Genomic DNA, 19,381 nt, shown 5'->3' with positions numbered 1-19,381 from the left:
TGAGACGGATCAATTCAGTGATTGGGACAGTGGAAGTAGTTGTGTTGGAGACAATGAGGTTGGCACAGGATAGAGCAGGGTTTAGGGCTCTTGTACACAGGGATACTATGAGTCACAAGTGACTCAATGGCACATAACAACCACCACCACCACCACCAAAGAATAAGACAGGCTCCTGTCATGCAGGCTTATTATGAAAATATTATAGTAAAAATTCAGAAAATGGCAAAATTTTAAAAATTCAGAAAATGGCAAGAGCAAAAAAAACAAGCCCCAAATACTGATAATGAATAGTGTTCACATATACCATGCATACACCACATAAACTCTTTAATGTTTAATAAGTTTGGTTGAGGTTTCCTTTGAAATTTTCATTGTTTTTAAGTGCCGTGGAGTCAAGTACCACTTAGAGACTTGATGAACAAAAGCTCTGAACCCTATTCTTCATTATTGCCTGGAAAACAGGTGCAGCCCCAAATCATGAGGGGCTACTAAGAAGTCTGAGCAAAATATTAGCAGAGCATAGGAGTCATTAGATACCTCCTTAGCAGAAGCTGGACTGCTGCACACTTAGGAGATGATCTTAATTCATTAAGACCTAAAGAAATAGAAAAAATGTGCTCTGCTCATGGATGTAGTTATGTGCTGTCAAATCACTTGCGACTCAGCGACCCTATGTACAATAGCCCTAAACTCTGCTGTCCTGTGCCAATTGCACTGCCTCTGATACATCCATCCCAATTATCCCAGTCACTGAAACAATCCACCTCATAGAGGGTCTTCCCCTCCTGCGCTGTCCCTCCTCCCTCCCAAGCATGATATCCCTCTCCAAGAACCAGTCCCTTCTTACAACATGTCCAAAGTATGTTGGACAAAGCCTCAGAATCCTTGCCCCAAGGAGCAACCCGGTTTAACCCTCTCCAGGATGAATCTGTTTGTTTTCTTTTTTTTTTAATTTTTATTGTATTATTTTTACGTGTACCGTCAAATCAGATCTGACTGGTACAGGAGGAGATTGCCCCCTCCTTCTCCAGCAGAGCATCTGGTGGATTTGAACCATATACCTCTGGGATTGCAGTGCAGTGTCTTGCCACTAGGCCACCAGAGCTCCCTTGAATCTGTTTGTTTTCTTAGCAGTCCATAGTACACTCAATATTCTTCTCCAGCACCACAGCTCAAAGACATCAATTCTCCTTCTATCGTCCTTAGTCACTGTCCAACTCTCTGACACATAAAAAGTGATTACAAAGACCATGGCCTGTATCAGACACACCTTAGTCTTTTTCATGGATGGGAAGATTAAATATCGTGAAAAAGACAATCTTACCAAAGCAATCTACATGTTCAATGCAATCCCAAACCAGATACCAAATTCATTTTTTCAAAGAGATCAAAAGGGAAATAGTAAAGTTTATTTGAAGGCAAGAGACCCCGAATAAGCAAAACACTTCTGAGAAACAAAAATGAAGTGAAAGGCATAGCACTCCCTGACCTCAAAATTTACTACACAGCAGTACTTATCAAAACACCATGGTACTGGTACAATGACAGGCACATATACCAATGGAACAGAATTGAGAACCCAGAAGTAGACCCAGCTATCTATTGTCAACTGATATTCAACAAGGAAATCAAACCTATCAAATGGGAAATGACTACCTCTTACAAATGGCACTGGCAAAACTGGACATCCATCTGCAGAAAGGTGAAACAGGATCCACATTTCACACAATACACAAAAATCAACTCAAGGTGGATCAGAGACCTGGGAGTAAAGCCCCAAACCAGTAAGTTCATAACTGGGATCAAGTTTAGAAGTCCTAGTCTATGGTATAAAGAGACTGCCAAATATGGCCAGAAATTCACAATCTGAAGAGGATAAAGTTAATGAACAGGACCTTCTAAAGATTACATCTCTATGCTCATTAAAAACAGTTTCTAATAGGGTGAAAAGGAAACCTACCAACTGGGAACAAACATTTGGCAATTCCCTCTCAGACAAGAGTCTCATAACAAAAGTTTACAGAATCCTACAGAGTCTCCAGAAGACTGATAGCCCAATTACAAAATGGGCAAAAGACATGGAAAGAATTCTCATAGAGAAAGATACTTGAATAACCAGCAGACACAGGAAGAAATGCTCAAATCACTGGCATTAAGAGAGATGCAAATCAAAACCACAATGAGGTACCATCTCACTCCAGTAGCAATGGCAAAGTTTAACAGGACAGCAAGTAATAAATGTTGGAGAGGATGTGGTGAGATAGGAACTTTTTATACACTGTTGGTGGGGTTGCAGAATGGTACAACCACTCTGTAAGGCAGTTTGGCACTTCCTCCAAAAGCTGAATACGGAAATTCCATATGACCCAGCTATTCCATTGCTTGGAATATACCCCAAGAAAGTGTGAACTGAGGTATAAATGGAGACGTGTACTCCAATGTTCATAGCAGCATTATTCACCATCACAAAAACATTGAAACAGCCCACCAACCACAATAGAAAGGATTGAGAAATATGGTAACATTCACATGATGGACTACTACACAGCATGCAGGAGCAATGATTTTCTAAATTATTGCCTAACTTGGGAAGGAACGGATCATTATGCTGAGTGAACTCAGTCCTATAAGGACAAAAACTGTATAAAACCATAATTGTAGAATGAGTATGAGGATCCAAGGCGGAGTGGGTGGGTGAAGGGTGGAAGCAAGAAGATGAGGACGTGTGGGGGATGGGGTTAATCATGAGGTCATACAATTCGATGGGTGTGGGGGTGAGGGAAATGAGAAGGATCTGGTTTCATACCAAACAATATATTCAAATTTTATATATAACCTAGTATGCAAAAATAATGTAGAAAAATTGTGATATTAATTATGCTGTGTAAAACAGGAAAATGTACTCTTTCAATTAAACTATTAAGTATTAAATATAGTGGTTTAAGCATTAAAGAAATTCTTTTTATTTAGAAGCTTTGCTTTTGTTAGGTGCCTTCGAGTATGACTCATACCAATCCTATTAACAACAGACCTGAACCCTGTCCTATCCTGTGCCGTCCTCATCATCACTAATACACTTGAGCCCATTGCTGCAGTCAGTGTTAATCCATTTCATTGGGAGTGGGAAGTCTTCCTCTTTTTCACTGACATTCCACCTTTCCAAATATGATGTCCCTTTTCAAGGAATAGCCTCTCTGAGCAACATGCTCAAATTAAGAGATGAAGCTGTCCCATCTTTGCCTCCAAGGAGCACTCTGGCTGTCCTTTTCCCAAGACATATGTTTATTCTTTTGGCATTCTACAGGATATTCAATACTCTTCTCCAGTACCACAGCTCAACTCTTCTGCATGGCAAGTGATGGAAAAGATCATATCCTGAATTGGGCACACTAGTTTTCAAAATGACATTATTGCTCTTCAGTATTTTGGAGGTCCCTGACAGCAAACTTACCCAAACCAGTACATCTCCTGACTATTGGTACTAAGGGATTGTTGATCTAAGAAGAAATCACTGACAACTTGAATCCTTTCTCCATCTCTGAAGATGTTAACTACTGGCCCAGAGGTAAGGACCTTTACTTTCTTGTTGTTGAGATGTAATTCATACTCTAAAAGGTTGTAGTCTAACACACAACCAGAACTGAATGGCATCAATTGTTTTCTGCCGTTCCTACTCATTGTCCAAATTTCAGATGCATAGGAAGTGAAATGACTGTGCCTGGGTTCTGATGTACCTTAGTGTTTAATGTGACATCAATCTTCTTTAGCACTTTAAAGAGATTCTTAACAGTAAATTTTCCCACTGAAATACTTCTGGTATCATGGGTGCTGATTGTGCATAAAAGTAAAATTTTAAATTGCTGGGGGAAAAAAAGGTTGTAGTCTTTGCTCTTTTGCAGTAAGCTCTTCAAGTTCATATAACTTTCAGCATGCAAGGTTGAATTATCTGCATAACATTGGTTGTTGGTAAATCTCTCCAATCCTGATGCCACATTCCTCTTCATAGAATTCTTTGCTTCATTAATTATTTGCTCAGCACATAGACTGAATAGTTATGGAGAAAGGATACATCCCTGATGCATACCCTTCCATTTCAAACCATGAATGTTAGTGTTGCTAAAATGTCTTATTCCAGTGTTATATAGTCAGGAATTAAATTTAGGACAATAAATAAACCAATTAAAATAAAAATTTACCCACACATACATACATACTCACATAATAGATGTTAAGTATCATGTTTGCAGAATAAAGTGCTTTTAAAAGCGTGCAGGCATTCCACAGCAGCATGGATCAGAGTTCTACTCCTAGAGAACACAACGCTAATTGCACACTTTTCCCGATTTTAAACCATGTGGTGTTCCCTTGCTCAGCCTCTTGATCTAGGTATAGATTTCACATGAGCCTAAGTAGGTGTTCTGAGATCCCCATTCTCAATGTTTGCCATAATTTGTAACCATCTACATAGTCAATTGTCTTTACATAGTCAATAAAGCATTAATAGATATTTTTCTGGTCTTTGCTTTTAGCTGGGATCTCTCTGACATTAGCAATGATATTCCTGGTGCCAGGCCTTTTCTAAATCCAACATGAACTTCTGGCAGTCATTGTATTGTTCTAGCTGGTTTTGGATGATCTTCAGCAATATTTTGATTGCATGTGATATTAATGATATTGTTAGTTTCAACACCATCCAGGCCTTTGCTCATGGCTTCTGGGCTTGGAGTAAGCAACGATTTGGCATTGGATTATAAACCAATATAATTATGACTTAGACTGGATAGTTTGATATAATTTGGAATGATATATGATTTGGACTGAGCTTAAATTGTAGTCCAAATCAGTCACTTACTCTGAGCTATGTTTGTATGTAAAACAAGGAGATACTCACTTCCAGGGTCTTTTTAACATTACAGAAAATCACACCAAATGTGGAATATTTTATACTTCCATATTGCTTTAAAGGAGCTCCAGTGGTTTAGTGAGTAAAGAGTAGAGCTGCCAACTCAAAGACAGATGATTTAAATCCACCAGTGGCTCTGAGGGAGAAAGATGGACAATCTTTTCTCATGTGGTTTACACCCTCTGAAAACCCACTCGAGGGTCAGCTATGAGTCAGTTCCAACTTGAGGGCACACAACAGCATAGTTCTTTAGGAATGTGTTTGGTATAGGTAAAACTAAAGCAAAACTAAACAGAATTCTAAGTCAGAGTTCATGGCCAAACATAACTATTTATTTTTTTTAATAAACATCATTGTTTATTTTTTTTTAAAAATGACCAAAACCTAGAATTAAATATCTTTCAACACATACAAGTCTGTATACATTATTTACATCTTTCAAATAAAACATATTACAAACAGATATTCTGACATTCAGTATCTCCTTTTAAAATGAAGTAAACTTTAATCATTACAACTTAAATAATCTTGGCATAGTTAGCTTTTAATATAGTGTCCTATACTGTATTTCATATTTTACACAGCTTTTCTCTTTCAACTTCTTTAATATACCCCAGAAATAATTGAAGATTTAATTCCAGGTCATCGCAATAAAACAAGTATCACAATTAAACAGGTCATACTAATTTTTTTGTTGTTTTCCCCTTACATATAAGTTATGTTTACATTTTAGTCTTATTAAGTGTGCAAAAGTGTACACTACTTATTCTATTGTGGAATAAAATTTGAAAATATTATAAAAATTATAAAATATTTCAAGGACCACAAAAATGTGACATAAAGAAATGAACACATTGTTGAAAAAATGGTGCCAATTTGCTCAAAGTTGCCAAAAACCTTCAAAATACTAAAAACATGAGATCTGCAAAGTCCAATAAAATGAGGTGTGCCTCCATTTCCATGAGAACAGGACCTTTTCTTTATGATTCTTTTCAATACTTTCTGGCACTGGCAGTATTCTTCTGTCTTTATCCTCAGGCATTTTTTTTTCAACTTTCTAAATTCTCCTATATATGTGACTCTCTCTCAACCTAGATTTGATGGCATTTTTCCTAGTGGTAACTTTAAGTAACAAATATATAGGAAAGAATAAAACAGAAAAACAAGTGTTCCCTATAAGATTAGTGTCCTCATTACCCTAATCAATACATATACAAAAATAAGAAATACAATTTAATGGTTGTAAAAATTATTTTCCCTAAAAATAGTCATCTCTGAAGAACAATATAAGGAGAAGTGCTCTCAAAATGGAAATACAGTATCTATTTTACAACCTGCACAATTTAGCATTGCAGAAACAAAATAAAAATGGAAATGTGTGTAAATCTGAAATAAACACCCACTTAGAGGAATATTAAAAGATATGTGAAATATTAACAAAAAAAATCTCAAAACTCCATTTCAGTGACCCAATATAAAGAAAGCCATCAATCAAAACAAGCCAAAGAAACACTTATGTAAGGATGCATCTTCCAACTGAAAACCATGGATTGGTAGTACAACAGAATCACTAACACTGAAGACTGGCAAATCAAATTGTTTTGTTTTCAAACAGGAGTGGGGATGGATTGGGTAGATGTAGGAAGTCAGCTAAAACTTACTTCCAGAGAGGAGGTATTAAGAGCCAGTCATAAAATATGATTTTATGATCCTTGAAAATAACAGTCAAAAGTTTTCTACTATATAGGATTATACAGAGAAGTCATAGTGACTCTATAGGCACAGTAGAATTGCCTCATCAGGTTGCAGAGGCTAGATTTGAACTTTTCAATTAGCAGCCCAACACTAGAGTCACTTGATGATATCAGAATCTACTTGATGGGAATGAGTATGGTTTATCTGGAGAAAAAGAAATTTGCATCATGTGTGTGAAACAGAGAAACTTGTGTAACCAGTCAGAAAAGAAAAACTCAAAATGTTTTCCACTCAAACAAGCAGAAAATTTGTGAAACCCAGAAAAGCAAACCTCTCATAGGTTTCACTTTCCTGTGAAACTTGTTTCCTTTAACTATTTCCCTCAACTATTGCAGTAGGCCCTCATTTTTTCCTTGGCGGCTGAATTTTCACATTTTTCTGATCCATCTTCCACAAGTCTACCGGAATAACTTTTCTAAAATCCAAATCTGTATCACAGTTCACATTAAAACCTTTACTGGGTTTTCTGTAATTATTAGAAAAATCTTAAAATTTCACATTACCTACACATAGAATTTTTCTATCTTAAAACTTGATTAAATCTTAAGATACTTTTACCTCTATACACTTACCTTACACAATTACACAAACAACTAAACTAACAGTTGAACAACAGTGATCCCTGTGATAAATCTTAACAATATGACAAAAGTCTGATGTTATCTTGGAAGGTGTCCTTAAAGATAGCTCTAGAACAGTTTCTAAGAGTTTGTATATTCTAAATATCTCAGTTAAGTTTAAAAAGAAGGTAAGTTCTTCTTGGAATACAAAGAACATTTCCAAATTACATATAGATAATTCCAGTCTCAAATATTTTCAAAAGACATGAAAAAATTTAAGTTAGAAATTATACAGAAAATGGTTACATGATACAATTCTGGACATTTACCTCATCTGTGTAAGCTTAAAATGGAATGTAATTCATAAAATGTATTGAAACATTTTTGTGCAAGACCTCTACTCTTTTATTAGTTTAATGATTCATCTGAACAGAATGATCTTTAAAATCAACCATAGGTTTTAAAGGATAATATTTCTTTAGACTACTATTTTGATTAATGGATCCATTTTTCCACATTAACCTTTCAGTCACAACTGTCAGACAGGAGTCAAGATAAATGTGACGTTTTTAGGCAGAGGAACAAAAATAGAAAAGTTTTAGAGAAAGACTAATTTTTCAAATTATATTCACTATTGGGGTAATAAAATGAAATTGGCAGGGGATTAAGTATAATCTATAAATTCAAATGATACTGTCCACTCCTAAACAGTGACAGGAAATAATACCTTATTCAGTGATGCTATCAACGTTCAAAACAACCTTCTCTTTTATAAATTCAGAGTCTATGTAACAGTCTATTTGAATATCCTAATATATTAATAAATTGGTCAAGTTGTTGGAACTGGCCTGGTAAATAAATAGAAAAGTCAAACTTGTGAGTTGAAACCAACTTATAGCCAACCTTCCAGCAGGTATTTGGAGGCTGTAAACTGCACAGCGGGAGATGATTTTTCTCCTCACAAGTCACTAGTGAATTTGAACTTGGCACTTCTAAGTTAGCAGCACAAGTCCCACAGACTATACTATCAGAGAGCTCCCTACTAAATAAAAAAGGTCATCTTAATATAGGAACAAAATTTTTTTAGTGCAACTAAAATTTACCTTCTTGCATAGTGATAAGCCAATTCTCAAAACATGATACTTGTGCCCCATAGCAAAACATACATACTACCACCCAAGGGAATGACTATGAAGATCAAAACCAAGTTTCATTTGAATGACTAAGGAATGATTTATTTATTTATTTTAAAATACTACAACTTGATAATTGTATCTTAGGTATTTTATCCCTTCAGTGGTTATTAAAAGCCTCTCTCAGAAAGAGGGGCAGGTCAAAGGCATAATAGATAGATCATTCTGTTCTTTTCCCCTAAGTAAGGAAAATGCTATTCATTAATAAAATGGAATCTGGTGATTACATGTAAATTAGAAATATCCTCATCATTTCTACCTCCTGAATGAGAGATTGTAGTGCTTTATCTTTTCTGATAAACCAGACAATTGAGACAATATATTCATTGTAAGACATTTTATGCTGAACATGTAGAATTTACAAATAAAAAACAGAAGATAATAAGAGATGGTAATCTAAATTATTTAACAAACCAAAAACCAACCACTGTCAAGTCAATTCCCATTTCCAGCTCAGAGTAAGCCTCCATTGGGTCGCCAAGGCTGTAAATCTTTACTTAGAAGAGACTATCTGTCTTCCATGAAATACCAGTGAATTTTAACTGATGACCTTTAATTGGCAATGAAACACATAGCACATTACACCAGACAACTCCTTAAAATATTTCAATTTAAGGTAAACTGACCTTCAAAGTCTCAATAGTTAAAACCAGCTTACTGTCTCAGGAATTTAAATACTGACATCAGCAAATGAAAGCCAGTAGGGACCATTTACTGCTAATGAAAAGATTTTCACTCTTCATTTTTTTAAATTCCTCTCCACCACTACGCCATCATTTAAAGTAATTGATGATGCTTCCTACATATCAACATTTAACCATAGCTTGTGATTTACAATAATATTGTGTTAACTTGTGACTTCATTTTTTTACAAGCGACTTTAATCAGAGGATGAGAAAACTAACTTCTACTTCATATGCCTATGTAAAGACCAGGGTAAAGAATTATTTTGGTTACTTATAACTTAAATAAGAGACGTGAAAAGAATCCAATAGACATTCATAAGCAAGTTCTGCTGGAAAACCAAGGTTTGATGCTTATTACATACAGGGATCTTAGTAACTCCCACAGAAAATAAAAAATCAAAACAAATGATCGTTATTTCTCATATGTTCTGATTATTTCCCTTTATATAGCCATTTACATCAATGTACAATGTTGAGCCGCTCCCTGGTAAGAACATCTATATTCTTTTATCATACAAACCTCCTTAACTCTCAGTATTTTTGAATAAAGGAATATTCAGAAGCAGGCACCTAAAATTCTGGCATAAGGAAAACAAACACCTGTCTACATAGTGGGAAAATAGGTCCTATTTCTTAATATTAGTTTACAGAAACATTTTCTGTTCTTACAATGTACTATTGTATAAGGCTTACAAGAGCAAGGACATATTTTTCAGTGTTTTCTCCACAGTTGGCTATTGCAACCCCCATGCTACAAGGTTGATAGGAAGTCAAATGCAGTATGGAAGACAACTTAAATAATGATATGTTTCACTTTCCTATACGAATAGGAACCCTAAACCACCTGACTTTACATTTTGAATCTGAATCAATCCATAGTGGTTGACATTATCTGTAAGGATACTAAGAAATCTGCTAGCTCTCACAGCAATTTATTAATAAGCCTTACCAACGAATACTCAATATATCTACCTCTGTCAGAGTTCTATTATTGTCTACTGGTAGTACTTCATGATTGCTAGAAATGAAATGGAGAAAAGGTAGTTCCTAGCATTTCTAACTATAATTATTGCTACCTAATTTCATAGCAAGCATTTCTATTCTATAAAGAAAAAAGTAAATATTTCTAACTGAAGGAAATAAATTTATAAGACATAATAATTGATGTATTCCTCAAAAATAAAACTGAAGTGAAAATCTTAAAAATTTCTCTTAAAAACTAAATTTCTGGATTTGTTGCTAGGAGATAAATTTTCTAGAAAGTCATGGCAAATAAAATTTAAACATTAATAAATATTACATTACCTTAAAATTATTTTATATCACTACAAAGAAAAATATTTCCTTTCAAAATGAAATAATCAGAAGTCAAAATGCTTCAAATTGGGCCTCTAATAAACAATGTCCTGTATCATTTTAAAATGATAGGCAAACACCAGCTCCATTCACTGAATGGATATACTGAACAGTGATTAATATTTCCAAACTGTCCTTAAATTCCATTTTTAGTGGTGAGGCTGAGTGGCACAAATGGTCAAGCATTCAACTACTAACCCAGAGGCTGGCATTTAGGGCCTACCCAGAAAAACCTTGGGAGACAGGTCTGGTGATCTGCTCCCAAAAGGTTATAGCCTTGAAAATCCTATGGAGCAGTTCTACTATGCATACATGGATGGGGTCACCATGAGTTGGAATCAACTCAGCAGTAACTAACAACAACCTAAAAACTGATAACTTATTGTTAACTTCTCATGGAAGTTGAGCCCTAAAAAGAAGTCTTCAAGACTCGGTTTGTAAGTAATTTATTAAAATCTTCATGCTACTCTTAAGAAAGGACTTTCGTGACCTTGACTCCCCATACTTAATTCTACCCTTGCAGCCCAATACACACATACACACACACATACACACACTTTCTTTTTTCTCCCCACCAACTCTCCCCATTCCCCAAAACACATACTCCTAACTTCTCCTTTTCAGAGTAGAAAGGGATTCTTTAGACTTATGGCTCATTTGGCAATTGCTAAGAAACCTCACAGTTCAGCATCACCTCCGAAGATGGCAAGCCTATATATAACCTGAATATTTTACACCTACAGTGCAGTTAACATGTAGAAAGGATTAGAATGCATTACTGCATTTCAACATCCTCAATTTTCAATATCACAGATATCAAGATGGAAAAAAGACCTGCTTGTAGAACTTTACGAGTCTGCAGAACAGAATATATTACCATCACTATAAAAAATAATCAGGAAATACTAATTTTTACGTTCTACATGCACACCTTTATAAATTGTGTTTTTTCAATGTAGTAAAAGCTGGAGATCACCAATCTATGGTAAACTATGGCTTTATCATAGATATTTTTAAAACACGCATCAGTAAGTGCCCTGGGTAGTAACTCTAATATTGTTTTGAGCCCTGTTCAGTTCTATGTCTGTGCTTTGCACCTCAGAAGTGAGCCTGCCAAGGCACTTAAAAACTTATGTCTTTAGGGGGCTTCATAAATGGGCCACAATTTACACAACATAGAACCCTATCCATCAGCAGTTCAATCAAGAGTATTTTTTTTTTTAACACACACAGTATTATGAAAAAACTCAAACAAAACGAAGGCAAAAAAAAAGATATTATGTCACTAAGACAAAAGTTACCCCTATCAACAGTTCTTGGCTGCCTCCAGCAATAGAACATTGTTTCATTTATTCAGAATAAAGAAAAAGGAATTCAAAAAAAGCCCTTCAAACCTAACACAAAAACTACTCAAATGAAAATACATAAACTCAAATATATTCCACACAGCTCCACTTGAGGAAGTTTGCATAGCTCTGTATCTTTTTATCTATCCTTTGAGGTGAGTTTTTCAATCAGTTCTTGGAGTGGTGCAAGTTCTCTTCTATCAATAAGGTTGAATTCCTGTGGATGATAGAAGTAAGGGGAAAAGGATATAATTCCCATTTAATTCCAAAGCAGTTTCCCAATAACATTTGGAAGATAATAAGCTTCTAAAGTAAAAAAAAATATTGTGAGGATTATATGTGATATTGTATACTAGTCATTTCATATTCTGGATGACCACTCACTAGCAGTAGATGCTGCCGCCGCCACTAGCCACATCACTAAGTTACATTTAAGAAATTACCTGACCATTATTTAAATAGAGTCTGCAAAGTATGGACCAAATATGTAGTTATCTATAAATATCAGGGGTCATTTAACAGTAGACCAAAAACACAAATAGATACATAGAATAAATTATTAAATATTTAAACTATACATTAAGCCAGCAAGTGTTACATAAAATATATTCTATCTTCCTAATTTGACAAATATACGTTCATAATGACCAGGAAAGCAGATTACAATTAAGAATCTTCATTGAAAAGCAATGACCTGGGAGAGCCATCTCCAGGTCTGTGGCCCTCAGCTCACTTGCTTGCTCTTTCAAACTCTACCTTAAGGAGCCTAACATAACATGCATGCATGTAGATATTCAGACTTGCACATTTAAGCACTGTCAACATTTCCTTCATAATAGTGTGTTAGTTGTCTATCCCTCAGGTATAGAGGTATATATACTAACAACTATAAAGATGTGACTTACACTCAAGAGAAGAAACTGGAGGAAAAAAAATCTGTGCAGATCCTGAATGTGAACTCACAGCCTTGTGGGTAAGGAGTACTAAGGTCTGAGGTACCTAAGTATGTACCAAAAGATTCTGGGTAGATAGGTCTCAGCCATAAGAGTCCCTCCTGCTATGAGATGGAAGTCTAGCTGAAGAAGGACTAGGCCAGGATTCTTTAGTGGGTCCAGTGGCAGATAAAACTGTGAGTCTATATCACTAATGGACCTTAACAAAACTAATAGGCTATAACCAAAAAGGAAAATTAAGCCTCCCTAGAACATCCTTACAGACCTGTCAAGGAACATGGTTCAGGTATAACAGCTATTTCACAAGAGAATGATGAGCAATCTCCTCCCATGCAATTTACTGCCTCTTTCAACCCCCTGGAGGATCAGTTATAAATTAGTTCCAACTAATGGTACACACCAAGGAAATCCTTTCAAGTGTCCTGAGATGTAAATAGGATCAGGTGGGTAACAGCTCTATTATTTGCTAAGAGGGAATTCTTTATATTTTTGTGTATCACTCTTCTATTATTTGCAAAGAGTTAAGAGAATATACTCCGAGATTATGCACTAAGGTTAAACCAGCAGTTGTGTGGGGGAAAAAGTTCCTTCCCCAATCACAAAGACCTGAACTTTAGCCTAACTCAAAGCAGAGATGCAAATATTAGATTATATTTGCTTCTACTAAAGCCCTGGATATGCTCACCAAGTTGTGCCAAGAAATCTGGAGAACAACCACTTGGCCAACTGACTGGCAAAAAGATCTATATTTGTTCCCATTCCAAAGAAGGGTGACCCAACAGAGTGTGGAAACTATGGAACAATATCATCGATTTCACACGCAAGCAAGATTCTACTGAAGATTATCGAAAAACGACTGGAATAGCACATCAGCAGAGAACTGCCAGAAGTCTAGGCTGGGTTTAGAAGAGGTCGTGGTACTAGGGATACTGTACCTGATGATAGATGGATCTTAGCTGAAAGCAGGAAATACCAGAAGAATGTCTATCTGTGATTCATTGATTATGCAAAGGCATTTGACTGTGTGGATCATAACAAACTGTGGCTGACTCTGAGAAGAATGGGAATCCCAGAACACTTGATTGTGCTAATGCGAAACCTATACGTGGACCAGGAAGTAGTCCTCTGAACAGAGCAGGGAAACACTGCATGGTTCAAAATTGGGAAGGGCGTATGCCAGGGATGCATCCTGTCTCCATACCTTTTCAACCTGTATGCATAACAGATTATCTGGGAGGCTCGGGTCTATAAGGATTAGTGTGGCATCAGAATGGGTGGAAGATCTATCAACAATCTACATTATGCAGATGACACAACCCTGCTTGCTAAAATTGAGGAGGACCTGAAATGCTTGCTGCAGAGGGTCAAGGACTGCAGCCTTCAGTATGGATTGAGGCTCAATGTCAAGAAGACAAAGATTCTCACCACTGGACCAATTGGCAGCATCACGATGGACGGTGAAGAGATTGCGACTGTTAACAACTACTGTTTGCTTGGTTCCACGGTCAACACTCTTGGCATAAGTAGCCAGGAAATTAAAAGACTTATTACGATGGGAAAGTCTGCTGTTAGGGAACTCTCCAAAGTACTTAAGAGGAATGGTGTCTCTCTGGAGACTAAGGTGCATCTGATATAGGCTATGGTCTTTGCAATCACTTGTTATGCATCAGAGAGTTGGACAATGACTAGGAAGGATAGAAGAAGAACTGATGCCTTTGAGCTGTGATGCTGGAGAAAAGTACTGAATGTACCATGGACTGCCAAGAAAACAAACAGATTCATCCTGCAGAGGGTTAAATCAGGCTGCTCCTTGGAGGCAAGGATTCTGGGGCTTCGTCTGACATACTTTGGACATGTTGTAAGGAGGGACAGTTCCTTGGAGAGGGACATCATGCTTGGGACGGGGGAGGGATGGCGCAAGAGGGGAAGACCTACTAGGAGGTAGACTGATTCAATGACTGGGGTAATCGGGATGGGTGTGTCAGAGGCAGTGCAATTGGCACAGGATAGAACAGAGTTTAGGGCTGTTGTATATAGGGTTGCTATAAGTCACAAACGACTCAACAGCACATAACAACAAAGTCTGTATTATTTACAGCCTCTGAAAACCCACTGGAGGGTTCGCTATGGGTCTGTTCCAACTTAGCAGCACACAACAACAAAGTGTGTATAGAGAGCTCTGGTAGCCTAGTGGTAAGAAGCTGTGCTGCAATCCCAAAAGCATGTGGTCTGGATACACCAGATGCTCCATGGGAGAAGGATAGGCTATCACTTCCTGTGTTATTTTCTGCTTTTGAAAACTCACTGGATTGTCAGCTATGGGTCAGTTCTGATTTACCCAGACACAATAACAACAAAGTCTACATAAGAAAATGCTGAAGTCTATATATAGGGGGTTGTGCTGCTAACTCCAAGCCCAAGCCTCTCTGGCAATTTTCATCCACCTGTGGCATCAAAGGAGAAAAATGGGCAATCCCCTTGGAATGGGTTCCAATTCAATGGCAATAAGTGAATATTTAAAGGGAGCCCTGGTAATGTAGTGAGTAGAGTAACAGACTGCTAACCAAGTCAGCTGTTCTACCAGCAAATGTGCTGAAGAGAAAAAGATGTACTCACAACCTATAAAGATTTACAGTCCAAGCATCCTGACAGAGACTCTTTTAAGTTGGCTCTGTACTGGCAACAGTGAAGTTTTAAGAGTGTCTATATCCTAGTAAAGTAATTGTTGAGGACAATAGTTTTATTAAAAATACTTTTATGTATGTGAGAGGAAGACACAAAATGTCTGCCTTCAGATTGAGAAGGTGACAGAAGGAAAATGGGAAGATTTTTTAAAAGTAGGTAAGGGAGGGGTGGTTATAAATATAACCCACAGATAAACAAAACCAACAATGACTCAAGCCTTGAGCTTTGCCTGTCTACCTCTTCACTTTACACCTTTATACCCTTCCGCCAAAAGGTGAGGAGGAAGGCTGATGAGCTCATTCATTTTCACCACTTTTCCCTGCTTGTGGCTTAATATTATAGAAGGAAAGGAAAGAAATATCCCCCAACTCCACGTCCTCCTCTCTTAAGTTCAGTTCACTGAGGACTAATTAAGACAGAAAATACAGGTCACCTAGGAAATCAGATCAAAAACTAATGGGCCTTTGGAATAGAAGCACTCATTTGGACTTTTTTTTTTCTATTCCCCTTCATAATACTTAGAGATTTTGAAAAGAAGAAATAAAAGGCATGATAATTAAAGCCCATTTCCAGGTCAAAGTCAAGAACGAAGAGGGGAAAAAAGAAAAAAGTCCATGCTATACGATAGTAGGGAGCTAGCAGGAGTTGAAGAAGTGCTTTAAAACTTCTCAATAGATATGCCTCAGCAGTTTGGCTCCTTATTCAGCCATCACTCTATGACCTGTGAACTAAAGCAAATCCCAAGCAAGACCTCTCCTATTCATTTTAGATTTGCATGCCACATGCTTGGAGACTAATGAAATGTGGAAATAAAAGGTCAAGTCATCATCATAAATAAAGAGGATACAGAGAGTTATGGAAAATTCTCTCCTGACAGTGTGGTTGTATTCATTGTAGAGCTCTGTGGATAAATGTTTATATTAAAAACCAAACAATCTCTAACCCAACTCACCTGGACAAAAAAAATAAAGTGCTTGAAAGATGTATTGAGATGTGCTTCCTCCTGAAGTTGAATCACAGGATCAAAGTGCTGATGGTAAATGTGAGCATAGACTCTAAAGAGGCGTTTGAGTATGGTTTTTGCCACAGACATGAAATTCTTCGGGAACGGGACACCTAGTAAATAGATAAAGAATCAACCCTATTAACAAAAAGATGAAAAGAAGATAGCATGAGTTTGTCAGGAAATTATTAAACAAATTATAAAGGATGAAAATGTACCTTCTAGAAGTTGTCAACATCATGAATCAAAGTTTCTATGGAATAAGAACTAATCTTCATTATAGCCCTTAAGGCTTCTTGGAAGCAGTGTAGCCAGAAAGCTCTTTAGAAGCCAGGACAGTGATACTTAAGTCTCACCTACTTTGGACATATTACCAGAAGTAACATGGGTAAAACTGAAGGTCAGAGAAAAAAAAAAAAAAAAGAAGACCTTCAATGTGATAGAATGGCACAGTACTTTTTACAATGGGCTCAAACAGCAATAACTGTCAGGATGGTACAGGACCCAGCAGTGCTATGAGTCAAACCAATTCAACAGTACCTAAGAAAAATAATATGCTTCTAACATAAAATACCACTTTACTAAAAAAGAAAACTGATGAATATTGAAGGTAGCATTCAAAACCCAAACTCAGATCATTGCCACTGAGTAAATTCTATAATGATTCTATAGAGCAGAACTACCCAAAAGGGTTTCCAAAGATAAAAGAATTTACACTGAACAATCAGGGTTCCTCCAAAGGTGGCAGTGGGGCTAAAATTCATGCTAAATTCCCCAAATTCCTATCTGTTGAACACAAATAATGAATTATTGTTTACTTTTTTAAGCTGAAAATTATGCTATAAATCTTTATCAGTTTTACTATAGAAATTACTCTTACTCTAGATCTATATTTGGTCTGAAATTAACGACAGTCTACTCAATTAATTGCTGAATTAGAGCACAATTATAGAACTAAACAAAAATACCGGAGAAAGATAAGCAATACCTTAGAAACCTGATAGAGGGTAATCCTGAGTAGAAATTCACCCAAAAGCGGGAAGTGTGGTTTTTAGTGTTTAATGTAGAGTATTATAAAAAACGTAAAATAAAATGATTGTCTTAAGTCAGGAACTATGGATAAGTATTTTGGAGTAAGTTTATCTTTAACAAGTAAATATTCATTTTAAAAAGCTAAGTCAAATCAGGGGCTAAGAGAACTCAATTCCCATGGATATTGTAGTTATTTCACCACTAAGAAAAGGAAATTTTAAGCCTCTTCTCAAAAAATCTTAATATACACACAATTCTATTGAACTTCTCCAACTGGAATCAAGAGTGAAAGTAGATGTAGACGTCAAGAACAATCCTAGAAACACATAAAATTTGATAAAACATGATAGATTTAAATTATCTAAAATAATTATACCAATTTTTGATGGAAATAATGTCTCATCATCCAACTGGTCCTGAACCCAAGTCATCAAGTAATCAATATACTTTGGTGCTGAACATTTAATAGGCTTCTTGATATTTGTTCCATCTGCCCAATGATACTCATATCTACATTGGAAAGATAAAAACCAGAGAATTAGTACATACCTATACATAGTGAATACATTTTATAGATGCATGTGTATATAAATGTACACACAGATATGTTTTAAGCCATCTATTTTTCTGAACATGTATTTTTAAACTGCCAGTAGGCTATTCTGCATTTATCATGATCCAAACCAGAAAGACCTTATCAAATTAATTTTTGTTAGTGTTTCTATGCTGTCCTCACATATTAGTTATATGTTCTTAAGGCGTTGCACTGTCCACTAATCTACAAGCAGGAGAAAGAGCAGCAAGCTCTTTCTGTGCAATTTACTGCCTCTGAAAACTTGGTGAACGGTAAGCTATTAATTAGTTCTAACTCAACAGTATGAAACAATAACGATAATATTTACAATTACGCAATGCCATACTAAAAAAGCTAGCTTACTTCTCAGTTTTATGAAGACCAAATTGGAACTTCTTTTTTTAACTCCTTATAGGAGCTAAATTTACTTTTAAAGAAAACTGGTAGCCATATAAATATGACTACAGACCTTGAGTATAAACAAACAGTAGCCACTGGTAAACATTTAATATGCACCCTCTGAAAACCTAGCGGATAGTAGATGGTCAGTTCTAACTTGAAGGTACACAACAATAGTGTGAGAGATACTGTGTTAAAAAACAGATAAAAATGAAAGGTATTTTCTCTACCCATTAACAAAATAGTGATTAGATTAATAGTGAAGATAAATTTGCAAATGAACACCTAATAGGAATCTCTTCTGAATATATATTTTTAGTAAGGTGTGAATTTATAAACTACAAATGCCAATACATCCATCATTTCACTTCATTCTTAAAAATGATAAAATATAGTAACAGCAAACAAAATTCTGAGTCATCATGCATCAGGCTAGTCTAATCTATTCACATATGACTCTCCTTGGGGCAATCCTGTTTCTGCTGATAAGGATGACATAGCAAGACTATATCTTCATAGTGGTAAAGAGACACAAATAGTGTTTTTTATTTCAGACTCTTGAAATAAAGAAAAAGTGAAGGAAATGAAGGAGGGAAGGAAAGGAAAATAAAAATTGATGCCTATACATAGAATTACTGTATTTAAACTAGCTAGGTGGTATAGCACTGGTCTGTGCGTTGCTGTACAGAGGTAACTCGTGGTTGCTGTGATGCTGAAGCCTGTGACAGTGATGTGCCAATCATGGTAATGGGCACCCATGGTGGACAGTGTTGGCTGGAGCTTCCCGACTAAATCAAGCCTGGAAGCAGGAGCGGCATCCACTTCCAAAATGGCTTGCCTCCGGAAACTCTCTGTATGAACAGTGCTCAGGCTGTTCGTTCATAGGGTCGCGATGAGTCGTCTACGACTCGACGGCATTAAACAACAACAACA

At 36.3% G+C, this 19,381-nt stretch overlaps 1 protein-coding gene across 1 annotated transcript in view; it reads right to left on the bottom strand.

Annotated features, from left to right (window-relative positions):
- Positions 1-11,770: 11,770 nt before the first annotated feature.
- MOB1B (MOB kinase activator 1B) overlaps positions 11,771-19,381 on the bottom strand; it is a 38,833-nt gene continuing 31,222 nt past the window's right edge. Inside the window, exons 4-6 of the mRNA XM_006896848.1 lie at positions 17,852-17,985; positions 16,393-16,556; positions 11,771-12,019 (exon numbers count right to left, since the gene is read on the bottom strand). Coding sequence (XP_006896910.1) covers positions 11,942-12,019; positions 16,393-16,556; positions 17,852-17,985 — 376 coding nt within the window. The 3' untranslated portion in view covers positions 11,771-11,941. The remainder of the gene's footprint in view (positions 12,020-16,392; positions 16,557-17,851; positions 17,986-19,381) is intronic.

This window comes from Elephantulus edwardii, unplaced genomic scaffold (assembly GCF_000299155.1).
Source record: "Elephantulus edwardii isolate Elephantulus edwardi_28Jun2011 unplaced genomic scaffold, EleEdw1.0 scaffold00192, whole genome shotgun sequence".
Taxonomy (NCBI): domain Eukaryota; kingdom Metazoa; phylum Chordata; class Mammalia; order Macroscelidea; family Macroscelididae; genus Elephantulus; species Elephantulus edwardii.
Note: the sequence above shows the minus strand (reverse complement) of the source record. Positions and strands in the feature narration are given on the sequence as shown.